This window comes from Notothenia rossii, assembly GCF_949606895.1.
Source record: "Notothenia rossii genome assembly, chromosome: 3".
NCBI lineage: Eukaryota > Metazoa > Chordata > Actinopteri > Perciformes > Nototheniidae > Notothenia > Notothenia rossii.
In genome coordinates this window covers 18,934,383-18,954,945 of record NC_136901.1, presented here as the reverse complement: position 1 = coordinate 18,954,945, position 20,563 = coordinate 18,934,383, and the positions used below count along the sequence as shown (strand labels likewise).

The window sequence follows — 20,563 nt, the reverse complement described above, 5'->3', positions numbered from 1 at the left end:
TGTGTGGTACACTCCTCTAAAATGGGCTATCTTTAAGATGTTTTGGCTGCTGCTTTCGTTATAGAAAGTTATTATATTGTACTTATTTATCAAATTCTGTAAAAGAAAACATAAACATTTGCAAACATGGATTTTTTAACATAATGTAACTAAGTACATATACTCAAGTATTGTATTTAAGTAAAAACATTTAGGTTTACCTTACTTGAGCATTGTCGTTTCATGCTACTTTATACTTTTACTCCACTACAGTTTGTTGGCAGATGTTGTACTTTGTTACTCCACTACATTTATTTAACAGATTAAGTTACGAGTTACTTTGCAGATGTATGCTATTCATACAACATATAAATAAACTAATACATTATCATATAGTATTAAAGGTTAAGCCACCATGTAGTAATTAAGTAAGTCATTCAATTGAACCCCAATTTTACAAAGTGCAACATTGAAGGGATGAACACAGGACTTTTACTTGTAGCAGAGTATTTGTACACTGTAGTATTGGAAATAAATAATCTGAGTAATTCTTCCACCTCTGATCAAACGTTGGACAAGTGGAAAGCTAAACCAACACAACATTTACATTTAAATTCGTACCAAGTCGTAGTTTCTGCTCTCCAGTGATAAATGAGATGTGCGTTCAATACATGACACTGCCGCTTGGTGGCGCCAAAAAGCTTTCATACAACCAGCTTGGATTTGACAGTCGCTCAGAAGTGTGTGTTGTAAATGTAAAACTCCTATCTTCTTTAACACTTCTGGTAGACTGTCTTTACTGCGTCACACAAGGAGACTGAAGACTGTTGGAGACAGCTTGTAAAAGCAATTTTGATACATCTTTTGACTTCCATAACTCATCTCTGCATGGTGCCCTGAAGCGAATAGCATCAAGCTAGCCATAATGAGCTACACCACTTCCGGAGGGCAAGTTGACTCTTTCCACAAGTGACGTCCTGTTTTGTAAGTTCGTTACTTTGTTTACCATAATTATGCAATTAATTGATATTCACGTGATTTAGTTATTTATTCTTATTTATGTATGGTTCAACTAACAACAGCCTTTCTTTTTACAGAAAAACTGCCCCCGTTTCCGGTGTTGTTGTTGCTTACCCCGGGAGTCTGACACTCGTCCCCAGAGTGTGACTGCTGACACTCCTCTCAGCATGGAAAACACTCCTCGGTCCAGGCTTCCCCTCTGAAGAAACCTTCCACAATTTAAACTTCGGATTATGGATTCCTCGACTAACAGTTTGGGTGAGTGAAAAAGCAAAAAAACTGTATTTTGTGTCTCTGTTATGTGCTTTTTTTCTTCTGAAAACAGCATTATGGAACGTTGCCTGACTATTTGGATATGTCGCAAACATGGTTATGGAGGGAACACTTTGCTTAAATACAATAAAACAATCTTGCTTATTGTCATCAATACATGATTTACAGCATTTTACGTAATTGTACAATTTCAGGTTAGTTCGGCTGGACATCTTTCTTGAAGCAGCTCTTAATGTAATAACGTTTTACAGTTATTTCGTAATGCTTCCTAACGCATTCATTGGTAGCCTGTGTTTTGATGGAAGATGACAGTGGGACAACAGGCGGGTTTTCCAACTTTTAAGAAAGTTTTGTGGTGCTTACACATTTTGCACAGTATTACTGTTTGTTTGGCTTCATACTAGATGCCATCGAGAAACGCCCTGTACACTTTTGATGTTTAATATAGTGATGCATGTGTCGATCTAAACTGTGTTACACCATGACAGCTCTGGAGTCTGTGTACGTGTGGATCCTGCTGCAGGTCCTGCTTAAGAGCAGCTGCTCCAGTTACCATTTCTGCTGAGGGCTACTTTCGGTTTTAGAGCATGATGCTTTAGCCTTGCTTTCAGACTCTGTCTCTATGTTGGCACGCAGGTTTAGGCAGTGGTGGAAAGTTACTAAGTACATTTACTTTTACAAGTATTGTCCTTAAGTCATTTTTCGACATTTGTAATTTACTTCACATCTATTGCAAATATTGTACTTCTTACTCCACTAAACATTTTTACACACTCAGTTATGAAAACATATTATATGCTGATCATATACTAATTCACTACTAATAGTTCATAAGTACTGTACTACTAATCTACACGGTATTACAAATAACTACATTTGGTCCACATCGAGGTAAGATTACTACACAAAAATGCTATTACATAAAAATAGGATAATATAATAACCATAATAATAAAACACTGTGGAAAAATATATTCTGCATAATAAGTACTTTTACATTTGATACTTGATGTGCAAATAAGATAATAATACTTATGTACTTTTTTTATAATCTGAAATGGGCAATGGTGCAGAATGAGTCATTTTACTTTTTGTACTGTGAGTACAATTGAATGCTAAACTTTTGTACTTTTACTTACCGTAAATAACATTTTGAAATCAGGACTTTTACTTGAAGTGAAGTATTATCAGACCACAGTATTTGTACTTGAACTAAAGTAATGGATTTGAGTAGTTCTTCCAACACTGCTTTGTATCAGTGTGCCTTCCTAACTGTAGATATCTGTTGTGACTAATGTGACAGTGGTTAGGTAACGTTATGAATCTTTCTGTGTTGTGAAGCTTTCAATTGGATAAAGTCCTGGCTGTAGTTTTCAGTAGCTGAATCAGCAGAGCTGTCAGAGATCAAAGAAAACTCAGCTGTCTGGTTGAAAATGCAAAACAAGTATAAAGTGTATATAATCTTTTGCACTGTTTATGATCTTCAGTCAGTTATGAACAGTCTGTCCATGTTGATGCGCAGGCAGTTTGCTTCCCAAGGCTTTTTGCAAGCAACAACAGTCCTGAATGTTTCAAAGCTCGACCTGCTCTTTCCTCACTGCTGACAGTTTAATGGAGCTATAACAGTGTTGCACAATGCTGCTTTTGTTACACATATGTAGGCCCTGCTCCCACCTCATGTGCTGATGTTGTGTTTGCTTGTCTTGTAAATTGGTGGGGCGGCGAGGCACTGGGGAACAGTAAATATCACATGAGTTCTCAGCCAGCATATGTGGGCAAGGCTGCTGTGGCTCAGTGCTGGAGGCAAGTGTAAAATATAGTGTAGAGGCTGCCACTTACCTCAGTGAACATCTCTGTTTGAAACAGAAATCATCCACTAATGCTTCATAATGAAGGTGATTCAATCACTTTTGAAACATGTCATGTGGTTGTACTGATGCAGTGAGGCTCTGTTATACATTATTCCTAAGTCTTAATGTCAGCTGACTGGCTTGCACCATATCATGGGTCAGATGAGGTGAATTACACATCTGTTGTAGTTTGAGATGCACTGACAACAAGATGCCAAGAAGATACATTATTTGTCTCCACCCATATTACCAAATATACTATATCACTTAAAACATGCATTTACATGGGTGATATGGCCAAAATGAATTTCACAATGAAAATAACAATATTAGAACATGAATATATATCATCACATCATGGTAAAAGGATGCAGAATTACATATTACATATTTGTTTTTAATGTTTATTCTTAGTGTTATGTTTATTAATTTCTCACCATTATTTGTGTTATTATTACCTTGGACACAACTTCTCACACATGCAAATAAATCTTAATTTGTTCCTTTGAAATTAAAGCTTGCAGTGATTAATTTGTAACATAATATCATTTTGTAACATTAATGCTTTTATTGGCTAGCGGGACATATCTAAGCAGTTGACCAATCACAACAGAGGCAGCCAGCTTACCAATCAGAGCAGACTGGGCTCTGGTTTCAGACAGAGGGTGAAAAGAGGTGGCAGTATGAGAAAAATAAAGAGCTTTTTGAACATTAAAACATGGAGACATGTCACAGTAGAGACACTACTGTACATACTGATATACACCTGAACATCAGCAGGAGAGGACTCTTTAAAGTAGAGACACTAAATACTGATATACACCTGAACATCAGCAGGAGAGGACTCTTTAAAGTGGATACACTACATACTGATATACACCTGAACATCAGCAGGAGAGGACTCTTTAAAGTAGAGACACTAAATACTGATATACACCTGAACATCAGCAGGAGAGGACTCTTTAAAGTGGATACACTACATACTGATATACACCTGAACATCAGCAGGAGAGGACTCTTTAAAGTAGAAACATTACATACTGACATACACCTGAACATCAGCAGGAGAGGACTCTTTAAAGTAGAGACACTACATACTGATATACACCTGAACATCAGCAGGAGAGGACCCTTTAAAGTAGAGACACTACATACTGATATACACCTGAACATCAGCAGGAGAGGACTCTTTAAAGTAGAGTCACTACATACTGATATACACATGAGCATCAGCAGGAGAGGACTCTTTAAAGTAGAGACACTACATACTGATATACACCTGAACATCAGAGGAATAGGGTCCCTTTAAATAATATATATACACTTTTTTAGTGGCTGAGAAATTGACAACATCGTCCACTCTCTGGACAGCCTATGGCAGCCTGTAAATGGACATACATATAGTAAGAGCATAATGAGGGGATAACAGGTGGCACGCATACTGATCTTGAACAGTTAGAAAACAGCAATGTGGCAGCAGACCCCACCTGTCATCCACAGTGCATTCAATTTATGTAATGTAAACTGGACTACGACGCATTTGTCTTTTGATGCTCACTTGTACAGCCACATACATAATACACTTGTATTTCATAACTGCCTTATCTGTATTTACATTTTGTGAACCTCCGTGTTTTCCCCCCAGATAAGAATAAACTGTTTCCCAGTTGCATACTAATACTGTACTGAATGCCGTTTACGGTTCTGAGTGAGTCACATTCTTATTAAATGCCAAAATGAAGTACAACAAATGGTGAATCTTTGCCAAACACATTTGTACTAATTTCTTTAAAAATGTCAAACAAAAATAGTATGTTTCTTTCCTTGTTGGACTGTTGAAGCGAACAGTAGTGATAACTAAGAAAATAAGAGTAACAACTTGTATGAAAACACAGTTGTTCTCTTTAAAGTTTGAATAACAAACACTTTAAGGACAAGTTGTTCAGTGAGCAGCAGGAAGTTGCATCAGCAGCTTTTTCACAGTTTTTCCCTGAATGTTGTAATACTGCCTCTTCACAGAAGAACAGGCCTGCTGTTTTTCTGGAGTCTGGAGGTAATCAGTTATGGCTTAAAGCTTTCTTGTTACTGACCGAAAAGAATTTGTCTGGTCAGATTCATCGTTCTTTTATGTTTTGTTTCTCTAGTTAAAAGTTCCTGATCTGAAGCAAAATTCTGCCCATCAAATCCACCTCTACTGAAAAAAAATGCATTCTTTGACCCATTTCTCAAATAATTGTTTTGACGTAAGTTCCGTACTGAAACTCAGGTGTTGTATCAACAACACAAATTCTTTGATATCTGGCACAAGTGTCTTTGAACTCCCAATGCACTGGCACCAGGCGTGTGAATCAGAAAGAACAAAACAACTTAAGATCCCAAAGATGAATGTGTTATAAAATCGGTATAACTACGCTCTTAACTCAGTGAGATCATCGCGCTGCAGAGATTTATGTTCCATCAGCAGGCACTCCTCACTGTTTGGTTATCTGTATGCAGAGCAAGCAGGATCTTGCATAATGTTTGTGTCTGTTTCAGCTTGATATGACAGCAGCAGCAGAGACAGTATGTTGAGCCACTGCCAGCGCTGTGAGCTCACACATGTAACATCTCCTCTGGACTTTTCACAGTTCATTTAGATGCTTTCAGGCTGACTGACTCTGTTGAAAAATGGATTGAAATAGATAGATTGTTGTTAGTGATGAGAATGTTAAAGCCATGTTGGGTAAACTACCAACTTATATATGCTCTCTGATCTCACAGAGAGTGGCAAGTAGCTATTGCCTGAGATCCCAGGAGGTGTTGTTATTACATGTGCCAAGTGCTAGGACTGTTTTAGGTACTAAAGCTTTTATGTATGCTGCTCCTCTAGCTTGGAACACTATGCAATTTTTGGGGAAACTGAGCATTTTGGTTCCCTTGCATCATTGTAAAGCTTGGATAGATGAAATGTTATTAGATATCTGTCATTGTGAATATGTTGCTAATGTATACCCCTGTAATTATGTTGTATGATGTCCTTTTTGTTTTCTGTTGTTTTTATGTGTAACCAATGTGCTGCAGGTCTCCCTTGAAAAAGAGATCATTGATCTCAATGGGATTTTCACCTGGTTAAATAAAGGCTACAAACAAACAAACAATGTTTAGTGCAGCTAGAAAAGCGTTTTGAGCCGGATTTTGAAAGACCTGAGAAAATATGTTTTGGTCCGGGCCTCCATCCTTCCTGTCATTTTATTTGATTAGATTGAACAGATTAGTGTGACCGGTTTAATCTGTAATTAAAAACCAGATTTTGACAGAGTCTTGGATGGAAGCTGCAACATCTGTCACTTGAAAGCCTGACTTTAACAACAATACAAAGACATTTGGTTTAGTTTGTCAAATGTAGGGACGATTCAAGAGATACAGTAGATGATCATAGAGCTTCATCAAGTTGTTGTTACATTTTTGAGTTGATGTGTAATCAATCATTAAAGGAGCCTATTCTGCTCATTTTCAGGTGTATTTTTAAAGCAGAAATGGCAGAAAATGTGCTTAAGAGTTCCTCAAATTTTGAGATTATACTTTTCTCCGTTTTTTATATCATAACTGAATATGTTTATCTTTTGTGACAAAACAAGAAATTCGTTTTTTCTTTGCCGAATTGGGAAAAACATCTTTCACTATTGTCTGACATTTGATAGACCTTACTGTTAATTGAGAAAATAATCTGCAGATTAATCCATAATAAAAAGAACCGTTTGTTGCAGCCTTCAATAAAAGATATCAACATCTGTGTCCTGATTGACAAATATTAAGTTTCCTGAGCTTAAAGCACTGATATTATTTGAAGGAAAATGTTACCGGAGACTCACACACCCGAAATGTATGAAGGAGAAGATTTCTCACTAAAACTAAAATGTTGTGATTCAAAGTATAGTATAGACAATGAGCCCTTTAACCCGACAATATCAAATAGTATACCACACAATAGAGCCATGCAGATATGCAGTAACAGAAGAGAAAGTATATCTCCCATGCTGCTCTCTGTTTCACTTCTCAGATGGGATGTGAGACAGTAGTGCAGGGGTGTACAGGATGTTGAGCTGTAGCAAAGCGTCAAATCAAAGAAGGTACTGTAGCACACTGTGGTGAGCGGTGCGCTCTGGGAAAGGCTGCGTCTGGAGGTGGTTGAGGTCGTCATGTGGAACCGTTGGTTGAGCAGTGGAGAATGAGTGGGTGGACACTGTGGGAATATGCTGCATGTGACTTATCCGGTTAGTGCTAACAGAGATCATTTAGCTTTTTAAAGACTGACATTTGATCTCACACTACATGCAAGTCAAGAAATACGTTTTTCGTTATTGACACATATGTTTGGAGAACAGGCAATAACCAAAATCACAAACAGATTTGAAGATAAAAATAGAAAGCATGCTAGGATAATTATATCTGCCGCTTCCTCGAGCATTCTGTCTCTAATCAAGCTGCATGAAAAAGGACGTTTTTGTAAACTTCATCAAACAGTTGGAACAGAACGCCTGTGTAGCTGTGTAACGCTTCAAAGAGCTCCGATTAGTCCAAGAGTGTGTGGCTGTGCAGCTGTCAGACAGCCAGCCTCCCACAAGACCTGGAATGACCTCAGGCCTTTGCAGAAAAGTGGAAATCAAATAGGGGATTTGTTCTCTCGGCTTTGGAATCAAATTCTTCTACTTTTTTTGGGATCATTGGATACTTGTGGCTTTTCAATAAGTACCACCAAACTGTCTGAGGCCTCACACCCACTCGTAGGAGGTGTGATTCACCAGGAAAATATGTCTCTTTCTGAATGGACCTTCGTAACCTGAACCTTGAATTCATCATTTGTGACAAAGCAATTGGATTTAATCACATTTAACTTAAAAGACTAGGGGTGCACCGAATGGGAAATTCTTGGCCGAAACCGATACCGAAAATAGGAAACGGTTGGCCGAAAACCGAATGCCGAAAGGCCGAAAATGATTAATAGAAATATATATATATATATATATATATATAATGTATACATTTTTTACCAATGTTGTTCAGCTGCCTGATTATGGAAAAATTAATGATTATGGCAAAACTTAACTTAAATAATAATCATTATTATGGGTCCATAAAACATTTATTCAGCACTTTTGAATGCATACAGTACATTAATTCCAAGTCAAGTGCATTTTCTTTTCTCTGTAGGATAACTACAACAAAGTGCATTCAGAACAAAGCCAAGGTGCTTTAAAACTGCATAAACATCTAGGCCAGTAGGCCTACAACAAAATAGTGTAAATAAAGACTGTAACAGCCAGGCCTTCCACAACAACAAATGCACCTATAAGTGCATGCATACAAATGTGCAAACTGGATAAATCCACATGAATGTAACTATTTACAAATGAAATTACAATTGAATTTCAAGAATCTGTAAATAAGGCTGACTGTCCTCATAAGCAAAGTAGTAAACATTGTATAAAGATACATAAAGTGAAAACTGGATACAAAATCCACAATCAATTAAAAATTAAATTACAATTTCAAGAATCTGCAAATAAGGTGGTCTGTCCTCATGAGCAATGTAAACAACATTGTATCATTTAGATACCGAAAGTACAATATATTGAACACTGTGCTGCTGTCATTTCCCCCTAATGATAACCTGAGATGGTGAATTATAACTCACAATGAAAATTGTTCAGGAAAGTGGGTATAGAGTAGACATGTAGAACTAGATAAGCTTATGATAAGCCAGCCTTGTCTACTTATTAAGGAAAAGTGGGAGGTTCTTTTTAATGAACAGTAGCTTCTCTGCTTTATCAACCATAAGTCTGTTCCTCTTCTCATCAAGCACATGAGAGGCAGCGCTGAACAGTCTCTCACTGTCAGTGCTTGTGATTTGATCTTACTCCGCATATTTGTCCGGGTGTTTTGATTTCAAGTGGTGGAGTAATCCCAAAGTGGTGAAAGTCTTTTCAGTTACACCCCCTTGAGACATGTCAGATGAACACGTTTTACAAATCGCAATCCGCGCCTCTTTCTCTGATATTTTTAAATATCTCCAAGCGGCAGACATGTTGGCTTTGAGCCAGCCGCGAGCATGGTCGCGCGCAGTGCTTGTCGCCGCGTTTTGATTACGTCATCACAACAACACGTTAACTTACCAACGTAACCCTGTTCTCTGACATTCGGTGATATTTTTAACCATTTTCGGCCGATAATTTTCGGCGGCCGAATATTCGGTGCATCCCTATAAAAGACAGTTTAAAAAGTATGGAGAAAAGAAAACCAAAGCACTTAAGGTCGCATTTAAGAATTAAAAATAAAGGCTGCATAATAATATGTATAGATAAGTTGATCTACATCTACATATTATTATGCGTCCAAAAGGGGGAAATATTAGTCTGCATAAATGCTTTGACCCACGCTGTGAGTTGATATAAAAAACGTCTGACTTAAAGGTCCCATGTCATGGCCATTTCCACTGATCATAATTCCATTGTTGAGGTCTACTAGAATAGATTTATATTGTGCAATTTTCCAAAATCACTTTGGTTTCTCATACAGCATCTCTGTAAACTACGTGTATTCATGTGGTTTCCTTGTTTAGCGATACACAGCGAAACACATCCAAACTCAACCTGAGCACACACAAATTCACAGCCGAAGTAAAAACAATAAGTGTGGCTTGATATTGAGTAAGACAAAGGTTGATATACGCTGTGAGAATCGGTCTGCAGAGAGAATTTTGCCGCGATCCCAACTGTCTGTTATCAGCCTGCAGCCAGGGAGGAGAGATCAGCAGAGCTGCCTGCACTGAGTGTGTGTGTGAGGAAGTCCGTGGATTGATCAATTTGGACCAATCAGCGGGGGCTTAACGTAACGGCTCCGTGGACGTAACGTAACGGCTCCACGGATTGGTCCATTTGGTTCCCGGTAACGCATGACATCATGAGTTACCCGGAAGAATCAATGGACAGTGACGTATCTCCAACAAGGCGTTTTGGGGAGTTATTTTCTGTGTTAGAGTTTTACTCGCTACAGGGTGTACTTTGAGGGTTTTGACTCTGCAGACGGTTTACATGCATAAAAACCTTCATAACACACAAGGGGACGGGTAATAACCGGAAAAGCATGACATGGGACCTTTAAGGGATATCTGCAGGAATTGCATTTAGTTGATTGCATGGCATACATTATATAGTAATGATATGTGTTATCACAAGCTTCCAGGGATTCATTTTTAACATAATGACGTCACTATGTAATGCTTATATTGGCTATTGGTCCAACACATTGTACCTGATAGGCTAAGGGGTGGGACATCTCTAATCGACAGAGCCAGCAAGCTAACAATCAGAGCAGACTGGGCTCTGGTTTCAGACAGAGGGTGAAAAGAGCTTTTTGAACAGTAGAGACACTACATACTGATATGAACCTGAACATCAGCAGGAGAGGACTCTTTAAAGTAGAGACACTAAATACTGATATACACCTGAACATCAGCAGGAGAGGACTCTTTAAAGTAGAGACACTACATACTGATATACACCTGAACATCAGCAAGAGAGGACCCTTTAATGTAGAGACACTACATACTGATATACACCTGAACATCAGCAGGAGAGGACTCTTTAAAGTAGAGACACTACATACTGATATACACCTGAACATCAGCAGGAGAGGACTCTTTAATGTAGAGACACTAAATACTGATATACACCTGAACATCAGCAGGAGAGGACTCTTTAAAGTAGAGACACTACTGTACATACTGATATACACCTGAACATCAGCAAGAGAGGACTCTTTAAAGTAGAGACACTGCATTCTGATATACACCTGAACATCAGCAGCAGAGGACTCTTTAAAGTAGAGACACTACATACTGATACACCTGAACATCAGCAGGAGAGGACTCTTTAAAGTAGAGACACTACTGTACATACTGATATACACCTGAACATCAGCAAGAGAGGACTCTTTAAAGTAGAGACACTGCATTCTGATATACACCTGAACATCAGCAGCAGAGGACTATTTAAACTAGAGACACTGCATACTGATATACACCTGAACATCAGCAGCAGAGGAATCTTTAAAGTAGAGACACTACATACTGATATACACTTGAACATCAGCAGGAGAGGACTCTTTAAAGTAGGGACACTTCATACTGATATACACTAGAAAATCAGCAGGAGAGGACTCTTTAAAGTAAAGTCACTACATACTGATATACACCTGAGCATCAGCAGGAGAGGACTCTTTAAAGTAGAGACACTAAATACTGATATACACCTGAACATCAGCAGGAGAGGACTCTTTAAAGTAGAGACACTACATATACACCTGAACATCAGCAGGAAAGGACTCTTTAAAGTAGAGACACTACATACTGATATACACCTGAACATCAGCAGAAGAGGACTCTTTAAAGTAGAGACACTACATGCTGATACACACCTGGAAATGAGCCTAATAAGGCTGCTTTAAGAAAAACATTCTCCCTTCGAATGCCATCAGTCTTTTGAAGTTGTACGTGATTGAGAGAATGCTTGAGGACAAAAATGCTTATTTCCCTGACATTAATTCTCGGGCAGGAATGTCAGGCACCGCCGCCTTCCATGGAAACTAGCACACTAGAAGCATTTATGACTCAAAAACATTTAATTTCCTGACAAACATGTTTGAAAGGGTGGCATAATGAGTCATTTTTACACAGTAGTAGTTATATGATGAAATCTGAATATTACCCAGAATTCCAGGGCTGGGAATTAAATGTGGATTAACTTCTTGCTTCTCCTGAGCTGCTGCCAAACAGCTATGACTCATCCCTCTTGGCTTGTAACTGAAAAAATGAAAACAAGAAAACCAGAAGCTCACAGTAGAGCGGGAAAGCAACCATGTGTGTGTGCATGGGCGTCATTTCCACTGGGGACAGGGGGGACATGTCCCCCCCACTTTTCAAAATCCTGTTTGTGTCCCCCCCCACTTTTCAAATGTGTTTATTGTTATTTTTTTACTCAAGCGCTCATCGTCACGGAGGAGCGTCTGTGTGTGTGTGGCACGAGCGCTTAGATTGTAAACTTTAGTCCAAGTTATCTCAGTGAGTCTCAAACGGTTTGGTCATCTATGTAAACAAATATTTCCATCTATTTTTTCTTTTTAATGACTGATTTGAAATGCCATTTTCTTAATGTCTTTCATTTTTTGTAAAGCACTTTGAATTGCCTTGTGCTGAAAAGTGCTATATAAATTAACTTGCCTTGCCTTGCCTTGCCTATTTAATATAGTTGTTCAAAATAAGTTAAGAAATCATTCCAATGTCCAGTAAAAAAATAAAAGGGGGAATGATTAGTCAAATATGCATAAATAAAAATAAAGAATGCAGACTAGGTAAGATAGGAGAGAGGAGTATATCAAATATTGTTATTGGTTGTGAGCATATTCTAATTGTTTTTGGAATATTGAAATATATACAGTTCTGTTTCATATGAGTGTTGAGAGCTGTATCCATAAATCTCTTAATTTGTCCACCAGATTGATGCCTTTTATCTTCAATTTAAAGAAACAAAGGACACTAGATAAGTTTCTGCACTCATTATATACACTACACATTTTTCTTTGATTCTTTAACAGCATAGTCCCTATATATATTTGTAGAAAGGCAGGAAATGGAATTAAATCGAAAACAATGTTTCATTGTGGAGGACCCCCTGTTTTGTGTCCCCCCCACTTCTCAAACCAAAGTTACACCCTTGTGTGTGTGTCATTGTGTGTGTCGCTGTGTGTCAGTGTGTGTGTCAGTGCGTGTGTCAGTGTCTGATTGATTTGATTTGAACTGTATATTAAATCACTACTAAACTGATTGTTTAAAGAAGGGTCTTATCTGATGATCATTCAAATAACATGTTAGGAGTTCAAATATGCATTTATGAATGTATTTAAGGGCTGAACAGCTTGGAGAAAATATCAAATGTTTTCCCACCAATCCTTGAAAGTTTGTGAATTTAAGGGGGGAAATCAAAGCCTTTTAAGTGTTTTAAAAGACATGGGTCATTGTAAGCAGTGTTGGAAGAACTACTCAGATCTTTACTTGAGTAAAAGTAGCAAAACCTAATTGGGAAAATAATATACTCTTTTACAAGTACAGGTCATGCATTCAAAATCTTACTTAAATACAAAAAGTATTTGCATCAAAATATACTTCAATATCCAAAGTAAAAGTAGTTATTGCGTGTAATAGCCCGATGACTGATGCATTCATGTTCATCACAGCTGGCGATAGTGGAGCTAATTTGACATTATACACTGCTGCTATCTTAACCGTTAATATATGCTAATGTATATGTATTAGTTCATTTTAAAGGTTGCTAAAAATCTATAAAGTACCTTAATACATGTAAATAAATGTATTGAAGTAAAATGTACCCTATTAGCTTCCCAACATTTTTTCAGTAGAAGTATGACATAGCATAACATTAAGCTCAAAATGAGCACAGTACAAAGTTAAAGTTTGTTTTATGCCAGAATAGACATATTTATTTAACTTAAGTGTGTCACCTGCATTATCATTGTTAAAACGATGTAGGAACCCTGCGCCCAATTGCAATTCTTTTTGGCTGATATTGCAATATGATCAAACTAAATCCTAACACTTCATTTGATGCATTACTTCTGACAAGTTACCCTCATATGGAGACATTTTCTTATTGAACTTGCTATTTAAAGACAGTATAGGTTAAAAGGAATCATGTGTGGGCATGTTTGCTGGTGTGTTTGCAACAATATTCTCTGCTTCGTCAAGAATCTTTTTCATTAAGGTGTTATTATTAGACTAAGCTACACACAGCAACACATTCTAAAAGTCAATCTGAGAAAGGTTCGTCTGCATCCGGAGAGTCATATTAATAGGGTGCTGTAATTTAAAAGAGCTGTCACTCTGTACACTGTCCTAATATGCACTTTGAAAAGACATGACATCCTAGATAGAGATTAGACACTTCTTCTTTCATTCCCTTCAAAAACCATTATTATATTATTATGTTTACCCTATTACCACTGCCACTATAAGTGACACCAGACTATATAACACTCCCTTCATCTTGCAGTCCATGGATAAAACCAGCCTACTAAGTATAGGATCCCAAAAACAGATCCTGTGAAGAAGGTCTTTTAGAGCAGGAGTGGGTGTGGTGACACCAAATTGCCTGTCATGGCCTTACAGTACCATAAATACAACATTGAAAAAATGGGTTTGCCCAATATAGAATGCACATAAATGCAAGGCGGACACATTTATGTTATGCTATGTGAGTACTGAAAAGTGCTTTAGACCCTGTTTGCATTCTTGAAGATCCACATTTATTAGCAGTGTGGTATTTATATGTGAGAAGGAGTTGCTGATGGACCCAAGCTGGTTAGGGACGGTTAATCGTTTTTTCCCCCGAGGGCAAATTGTGCAATAAACAGTGCCTTTGGAGGAGAACTCCAACTTCCTGTTTGGTGTACGTTCCTGTAGAGAATTGACCAGATGTTAGTGTGATGGTAGAACATGTTAACTGTTATCCTTCAATCACGAGGCGACATCTAGATCAGCATTATAAAGGGATAGATTACATAGAACGTTGCATGAGTTAGCATTTTACAATGTTTTGTTTTTAATATGTTTTTGTGTTCGACACCTAGAATAAGGTCTATCATTTTCTTCACGACATAACATACTTCCGTAAATACCACTGGTGAATGTCCGAAGCTTCTTTGTGTCTTAAAAACAGCAGTTGCTAAAACGGACTAAATGAGACCTTCTAATCGTCCATATCACGAGTCCGCCCTAAGCTAGAGCACACACACACACACACACACACACACACACACACACACACACACACACACACACACACACACACACACACACACACACACACACACACACACACACACACACACACACACACACACACACACACACACACACACACACACACACACACACACACACACACACACACACACACACACACACACACACATCATGTGGCCACAGAATGTATTCAGATCCTCTTCACTTTATTGTGTTGTAGAAGTCAATCTTTGTGTGATGCTTTCTGGAGAAACTCAGATTAAACAGATTTTGTGACTTTCATAAGGAGAGTCCAAGCATCCAGATTTGAGTCATGAAAAATAATCAAGTAGAAAAAGTGAGAAGGTGTGATGCAGTGGGTTGTGCGTTGGTTTTGGGATCAGGGGAGCACAGGTTCAAACCCCACTGCAGTCAGCATGTCGTTGTGTCCCTGAGACACTTCACCTCAAATTGCTCCTGTGGGGATTGTCCACAGTATTGAGTATGTAAGTCGCTTTGGATAAAAGCGTCTAACAAGTAACATGTAATGTAATGAGAAATACATTTATGTAAAATAAGGTTATTATATACAGAACTTATTTCTTCCATTTCCCTCCACAATAAAGGGCACATTTCACCAAGCTACCACAATAACATAAGTACCATAAACATGTGTTTGCCATTTATTTTCTGAAATATTCCAAATCCAATGGAAACATCCAATTGTTCTTCGTTGAGGGACACCTCTGGATGCTTTAATGCTTGCGATTCTCGTCGGCCTATAAGAAGATGTCGTCATTGGATCCACTCTATAGCCAACAGCTTTTAAAGGATTCTCTAAGTAATAAGGTCTGGTGGTGAGACAAAAATCGAACTCAATGCAATATTTCTGTTGAACGCCAAGCAATCCTCTTACCTTGCTAAAACCCATTCCTACGACCCCCCCCCCTCCCCTAATGACCCGTAGCATACAGCAAAGACACACTGGAGTGGCTTCGGTACAAGTTAGAGTCCCAGCCAAAGCCCAGACTTAAAACCCAAATAACATCTGTGAGAGGTCCTGAAGATCGCAGTTGTGTATTACAGTTTTTCTCGATTGCTAACACACTAAAATTAAACATAAAGCACAATTATTTTAACTGACACTCAAAGAGCAAAACCTCGGCTCAAATCTCCAAAACTCTAAACACGTTTTCAGCTTTTCACACAATTTGCAAATCAACATGGCACTTTTTGCAAACCACTGCACACGTTTCTCCACGTAAGACACAGGAATCTGACATAAAGTCGCGTGTTAGCACATACATAACACTGATATTCAAAATGCCTCACACATGGACCAATGATCAAGAAACACGTTCCACCTGACCAAGCACCTGACAGCATAATTGTTGGCTCACCAATCAGGATGTTAGCACTATAAAAAGACCACAGATGAGAACTTTCTTACAGCAACAATGGAAGCCAACATGGAAGCAAGAGCAAGAGGAAGAGCTGGGCTGAGAGTGAGAGTGAGAGGAGGAGGAAGAGGTGGGGTGAGAGTGAGAGGAGGAAGAATGAGAGGTAGAGGTAGAGCTGGAGGGAGAGGACGTTCAGAGGGTTCAGCCTAATCTAAGCCGATGTACTGTTGCCTCTGTATCCGGACACTTAGACTTGAAAACAGGTTGGTTCCCAGTTAATTCCCCCACTTACTTTTATGCAACACAGACACTGACCAACCGCTATATATTTGTTGTTTATCTGAAGGACTGAGAAACAAAGAGGTGCAGGTGGAAGGCTAAGGATGTTCAATGAGGCACAGGCAGCAGCAGTTACAAACTGGGTTTTGACAAACAATGCCATCACACTTAGAGAGATCCGAAGCATAGTAACTACAGTATGTGCTGAGATGCATGTTGCACAATGTTATTTTTTAATAAAATGTGATTTCTTTCAACAACTCATTTGTATTTCTTCATTTACTGTATTTCTGTAAACTCAAGCAATCTCTCTCTGCAGAAACCTCTATGTACAGAGCATAGCCCATAAAAGATGAAAGTGCTTTAGATGATGCTCAGCAGTGTGTAGTTGGGTGGTCAAACAATCCAGTATTATGAATGAAGTGTGTTATATTTGGTACAAAAGTTTGCATTTGGTAAGTGTTTATGTAGTTTTGAGTGCAGTTCTTCATTTATCAGGAGAAATTAGGTGTTTTGCACTTTGTGTGTGTGGTTTTGTGAATTGTGTTTAGTGTTCTGAGAAACTGATCAATTTAAAAAAAAATTGTGTTAGCAATCGAGATAACTGTAATAACCTTATTTTACATTAATTTATTTCTTGATTATTTCTGTAAAGTATTTTCAAAAGTAATGCGTAGAAGAGCTTTATTTTGTTTATTTTTCATGACTCAACTCTGAACTTTCCTTTACTAAATCTTAGACTGTCTAATCTGAGTTTCTCCAGAAAGCATCACACAAGAATGACTTCTACAACACAACAAAGTGAAGAGGTCTAAATAATTTGCGCGTGTGTGTGTGTGTGTGTGTGTGTGTGTGTGTGTGTGTGTGTGTGTGTGTGTGTGTGTGTGTGTGTGTGTGTGTGTGTGTGTGTGTGTGTGTGTGTGTGTGTGTGTGTGTGTGTGTGTGTGTGTGTGTGTGTGTGTGTGTGTGTGTGTTTGTGTGTTTGTGTGTTCACTACAGTTGGAATGCACAACATGGATTCCACAGCTCTCGAAGTCAAAGCCTTCTTGTAGTTCCTTCAAAGCATTTCTTTGTGCAATGGTACACCATGGGTAACTAACTGTGTTCTTGGCCAGTCTCCAGCATACAGCGCTATCTCTTATCAGGATATGTGTGGCAGATAGAAATTGAATGGACTTCTGCTTTCTGTGTTTACTGCAAAATGTCAACAGTCCATAACACTGGAGGCAGCTGGGGAGAGTTAATCCTCAAAGCTTTGGTTTCTGTCCAGAATACAGCAGTGTTTTGACATGAATGCGTGTATAATGAAGCTGCAGATCATGAGAACTTATCAGCGTGGAGGGAGAGATTGTTAGACTGATATATGATCTGGTTTGAGGATGCTTTAATTGGTTTCTATCCCTTGTTATACAGTACATCATTGAGGTGAAGCCATATGGAGACACCAGGACAAACTGTTTCCCTCTGTTCGGTAGAGCTGAGTTCTGGAACAGAAAATAAAGGAAATATTGTCTCTAATGTGGATTTTATTTTAAATAACTAAGAAGTCCCCAAATGACCCAGTAGTATACTAAAAGAATGGGGCAAAGACAGTAAAGAAAATTCACAAATTGTTTCGTATAAACATAGAATCACGTACAATGTTTTGGAGCACCAGCGAATAGAAGCGTGATTGTTACATAGAGATATCACTATGCAATGGTGGGAGGGACAGCAACTCCCTCTGGAGGGAACACAGGGAATTTAGCCTTTGCAGACCATTTACATGGTGAAAGGGAAAACCCCAAAAAGCACGCCTTTAAACAAGCTGATACAATGTAAATGTATGTGTCCACTCCTATAGAGGAATGTAAAATAAAAACAGTGTGCTGGTCTAGCTTTATTAGACAACTCCCAACCTCAACAGCAATTTAAATTCTCAAGAGAGGAGTTTGCTATACAAAGTATGCCCATCCATCACTGTGAGGCATAGAGTTGATTGGTGTTCATCTGGGTTTGGAAAGGAACATGTGTTTATTTGCTAATGATGTTGGGTGTTTGATGCTCCTCTTGACTGATGACGGCCCCAGAAGGAATGAGCTTTAAGCATGTGTTTCTGCTTTTCTCCCACTTTTCCGTCCACATTTCAGCTTCAGCCTCATGAAGGGAGGGTTGGAATGTCTTCATTGTTTATTATCAGGTAGTGTTTAGAGATGGATGGCTATTAAAGCTCCAGCCACTTTCTGCTAACGTCTGCACAGGAAGGAAGGCCCAGTGTGTACAACCACGGTCCTCCACAACATCCTGTGTTGTTATCAAGTTTCACTGTGTCTCATTAAAGCTTACCAAATTGCATTCCTGTCAGTACAATTAGTGATTCCATGATTAACATTTTACAAAGCAATATCATATTGCAGTTAGTGTGCTATTGACAGTTATAGAACAAATAAATAACATTTATTGGAGAATGAAAACAGGAAGTGGCTACCCCAAATTGGTGGGTACGGATGAAATGATGCTGAAGAATAGACATTCTGCTGAATTTATGATGTGAAAGTTCACTATTTTCACTTTGTAGTGACAACAAGTGACAAGTAAGTGACAGCAAGACTAAGGGGCTAATTCACAAAAGACGTATGGCATTCAATGATGGCACCATACATGATGCATCATTTGCAAAAGCTTACGCCCCCATTTCATGTTGGAATCCGAAAATATATTGTGATAATGAAGTTGCAGTGCTAACTCTTCTGTATTGTTTTGCATTTAATGGGTGTAATTTGCCTCTTTACAGCAGAAGGATAGTGAATTCAAATGTGTTCATTTAATAACCTCTTTTTGATTTGATTTTCCTAAATCTTTTCTCCCTTAGAAAACATACCTGCAGCTTTATTCATTTTTATGGCACAACTCTCATGGCATCAACTGACACTAGGGTTGGGTATCGTTTGAATTTCCACGATTCTGATTCCGATTCCGATTCTACTTTTCGATTCCGGTTCTTAACGGTTCTCAATTCAGATTCTTTGAGGGGCAGGGTCAAAAAATGATACATAATTCTTCCACCGAAAAAATGACATTTATTCGAGAAACTTTTACACAGGTTAGTTTACAGTAATATTCACATTAATCAGTCTGTTTATATTCACTACTATGTAACTGTAACCTGAGAACCACTGAAGCTACAACAGTGCAACAGTACAACTTTTAAAGGACCCCCCCCCCCCCATTTAAAAACAGTCTTGTTGAGAAAAACAAGCATATCTGCCTTCTCCTTTGGTTTACATTTTAATAATTAAATAAGTATGAACATAACCAATAACCTACCATAGCCAATAACAAATACATGTAACGTTCATTCTTACCTTATTTTACTATTTTATTTATGCATATTCTTTATCTCTCCAGTTGAAAACGATATGTCTGGTTTACTGTCCTATAGTATACATTGGAATGATTTCAAACCTGTTTTATCCCAATAATTATAAAGGAGTGCCTTGGAAATATGTGTTTACATAAATTGTGATCAAAACGTTTGAGACCCACTGAGATAACTTAGACTAAAGTTAACATTCAAGAGTCCTTTACCTCACTGAGCTGTAGTTATCAGCCTCTCAGTCTGACTGGAGAGGACTCTCCCTCCAGATTATTGTAGAAACATATTATTCTTCCGTTAGAGCAGCTAGCACCAGATGCCAAACAAATGTTTTCCCTCCCAGAGCTGTCAGCGCAGCGCATCCACAGATCTGGCGCCCTAGGCAAACATCTATAACGCCAGTGCGACGGGCCGGTGTCGGTACCAGATGTGTTCGGGGTACCATATGTGTTCGGGGTCCGTCTCTTACCAGTGACGTCACGACGTAATGACGTCACGCATTGTGATTGGCTGTACGGTAATTTACCCACGCTGTTTAGACTAGTATAGAGGGGTTTTTTGATCATTACATTAC

At 38.4% G+C, this 20,563-nt stretch overlaps 1 protein-coding gene across 1 annotated transcript in view; it reads left to right on the top strand.

Moving 5' to 3' along the window:
- Nucleotides 1–702: 702 nt before the first annotated feature.
- eml3 (EMAP like 3) overlaps nt 703–20,563 on the top strand; it is a 72,662-nt gene continuing 52,801 nt past the window's right edge. The window contains 2 exon segments of the mRNA XM_079671118.1: nt 703–963; nt 1,077–1,257. Coding sequence (XP_079527244.1) covers nt 1,233–1,257 — 25 coding nt within the window. The 5' untranslated portion in view covers nt 703–963; nt 1,077–1,232.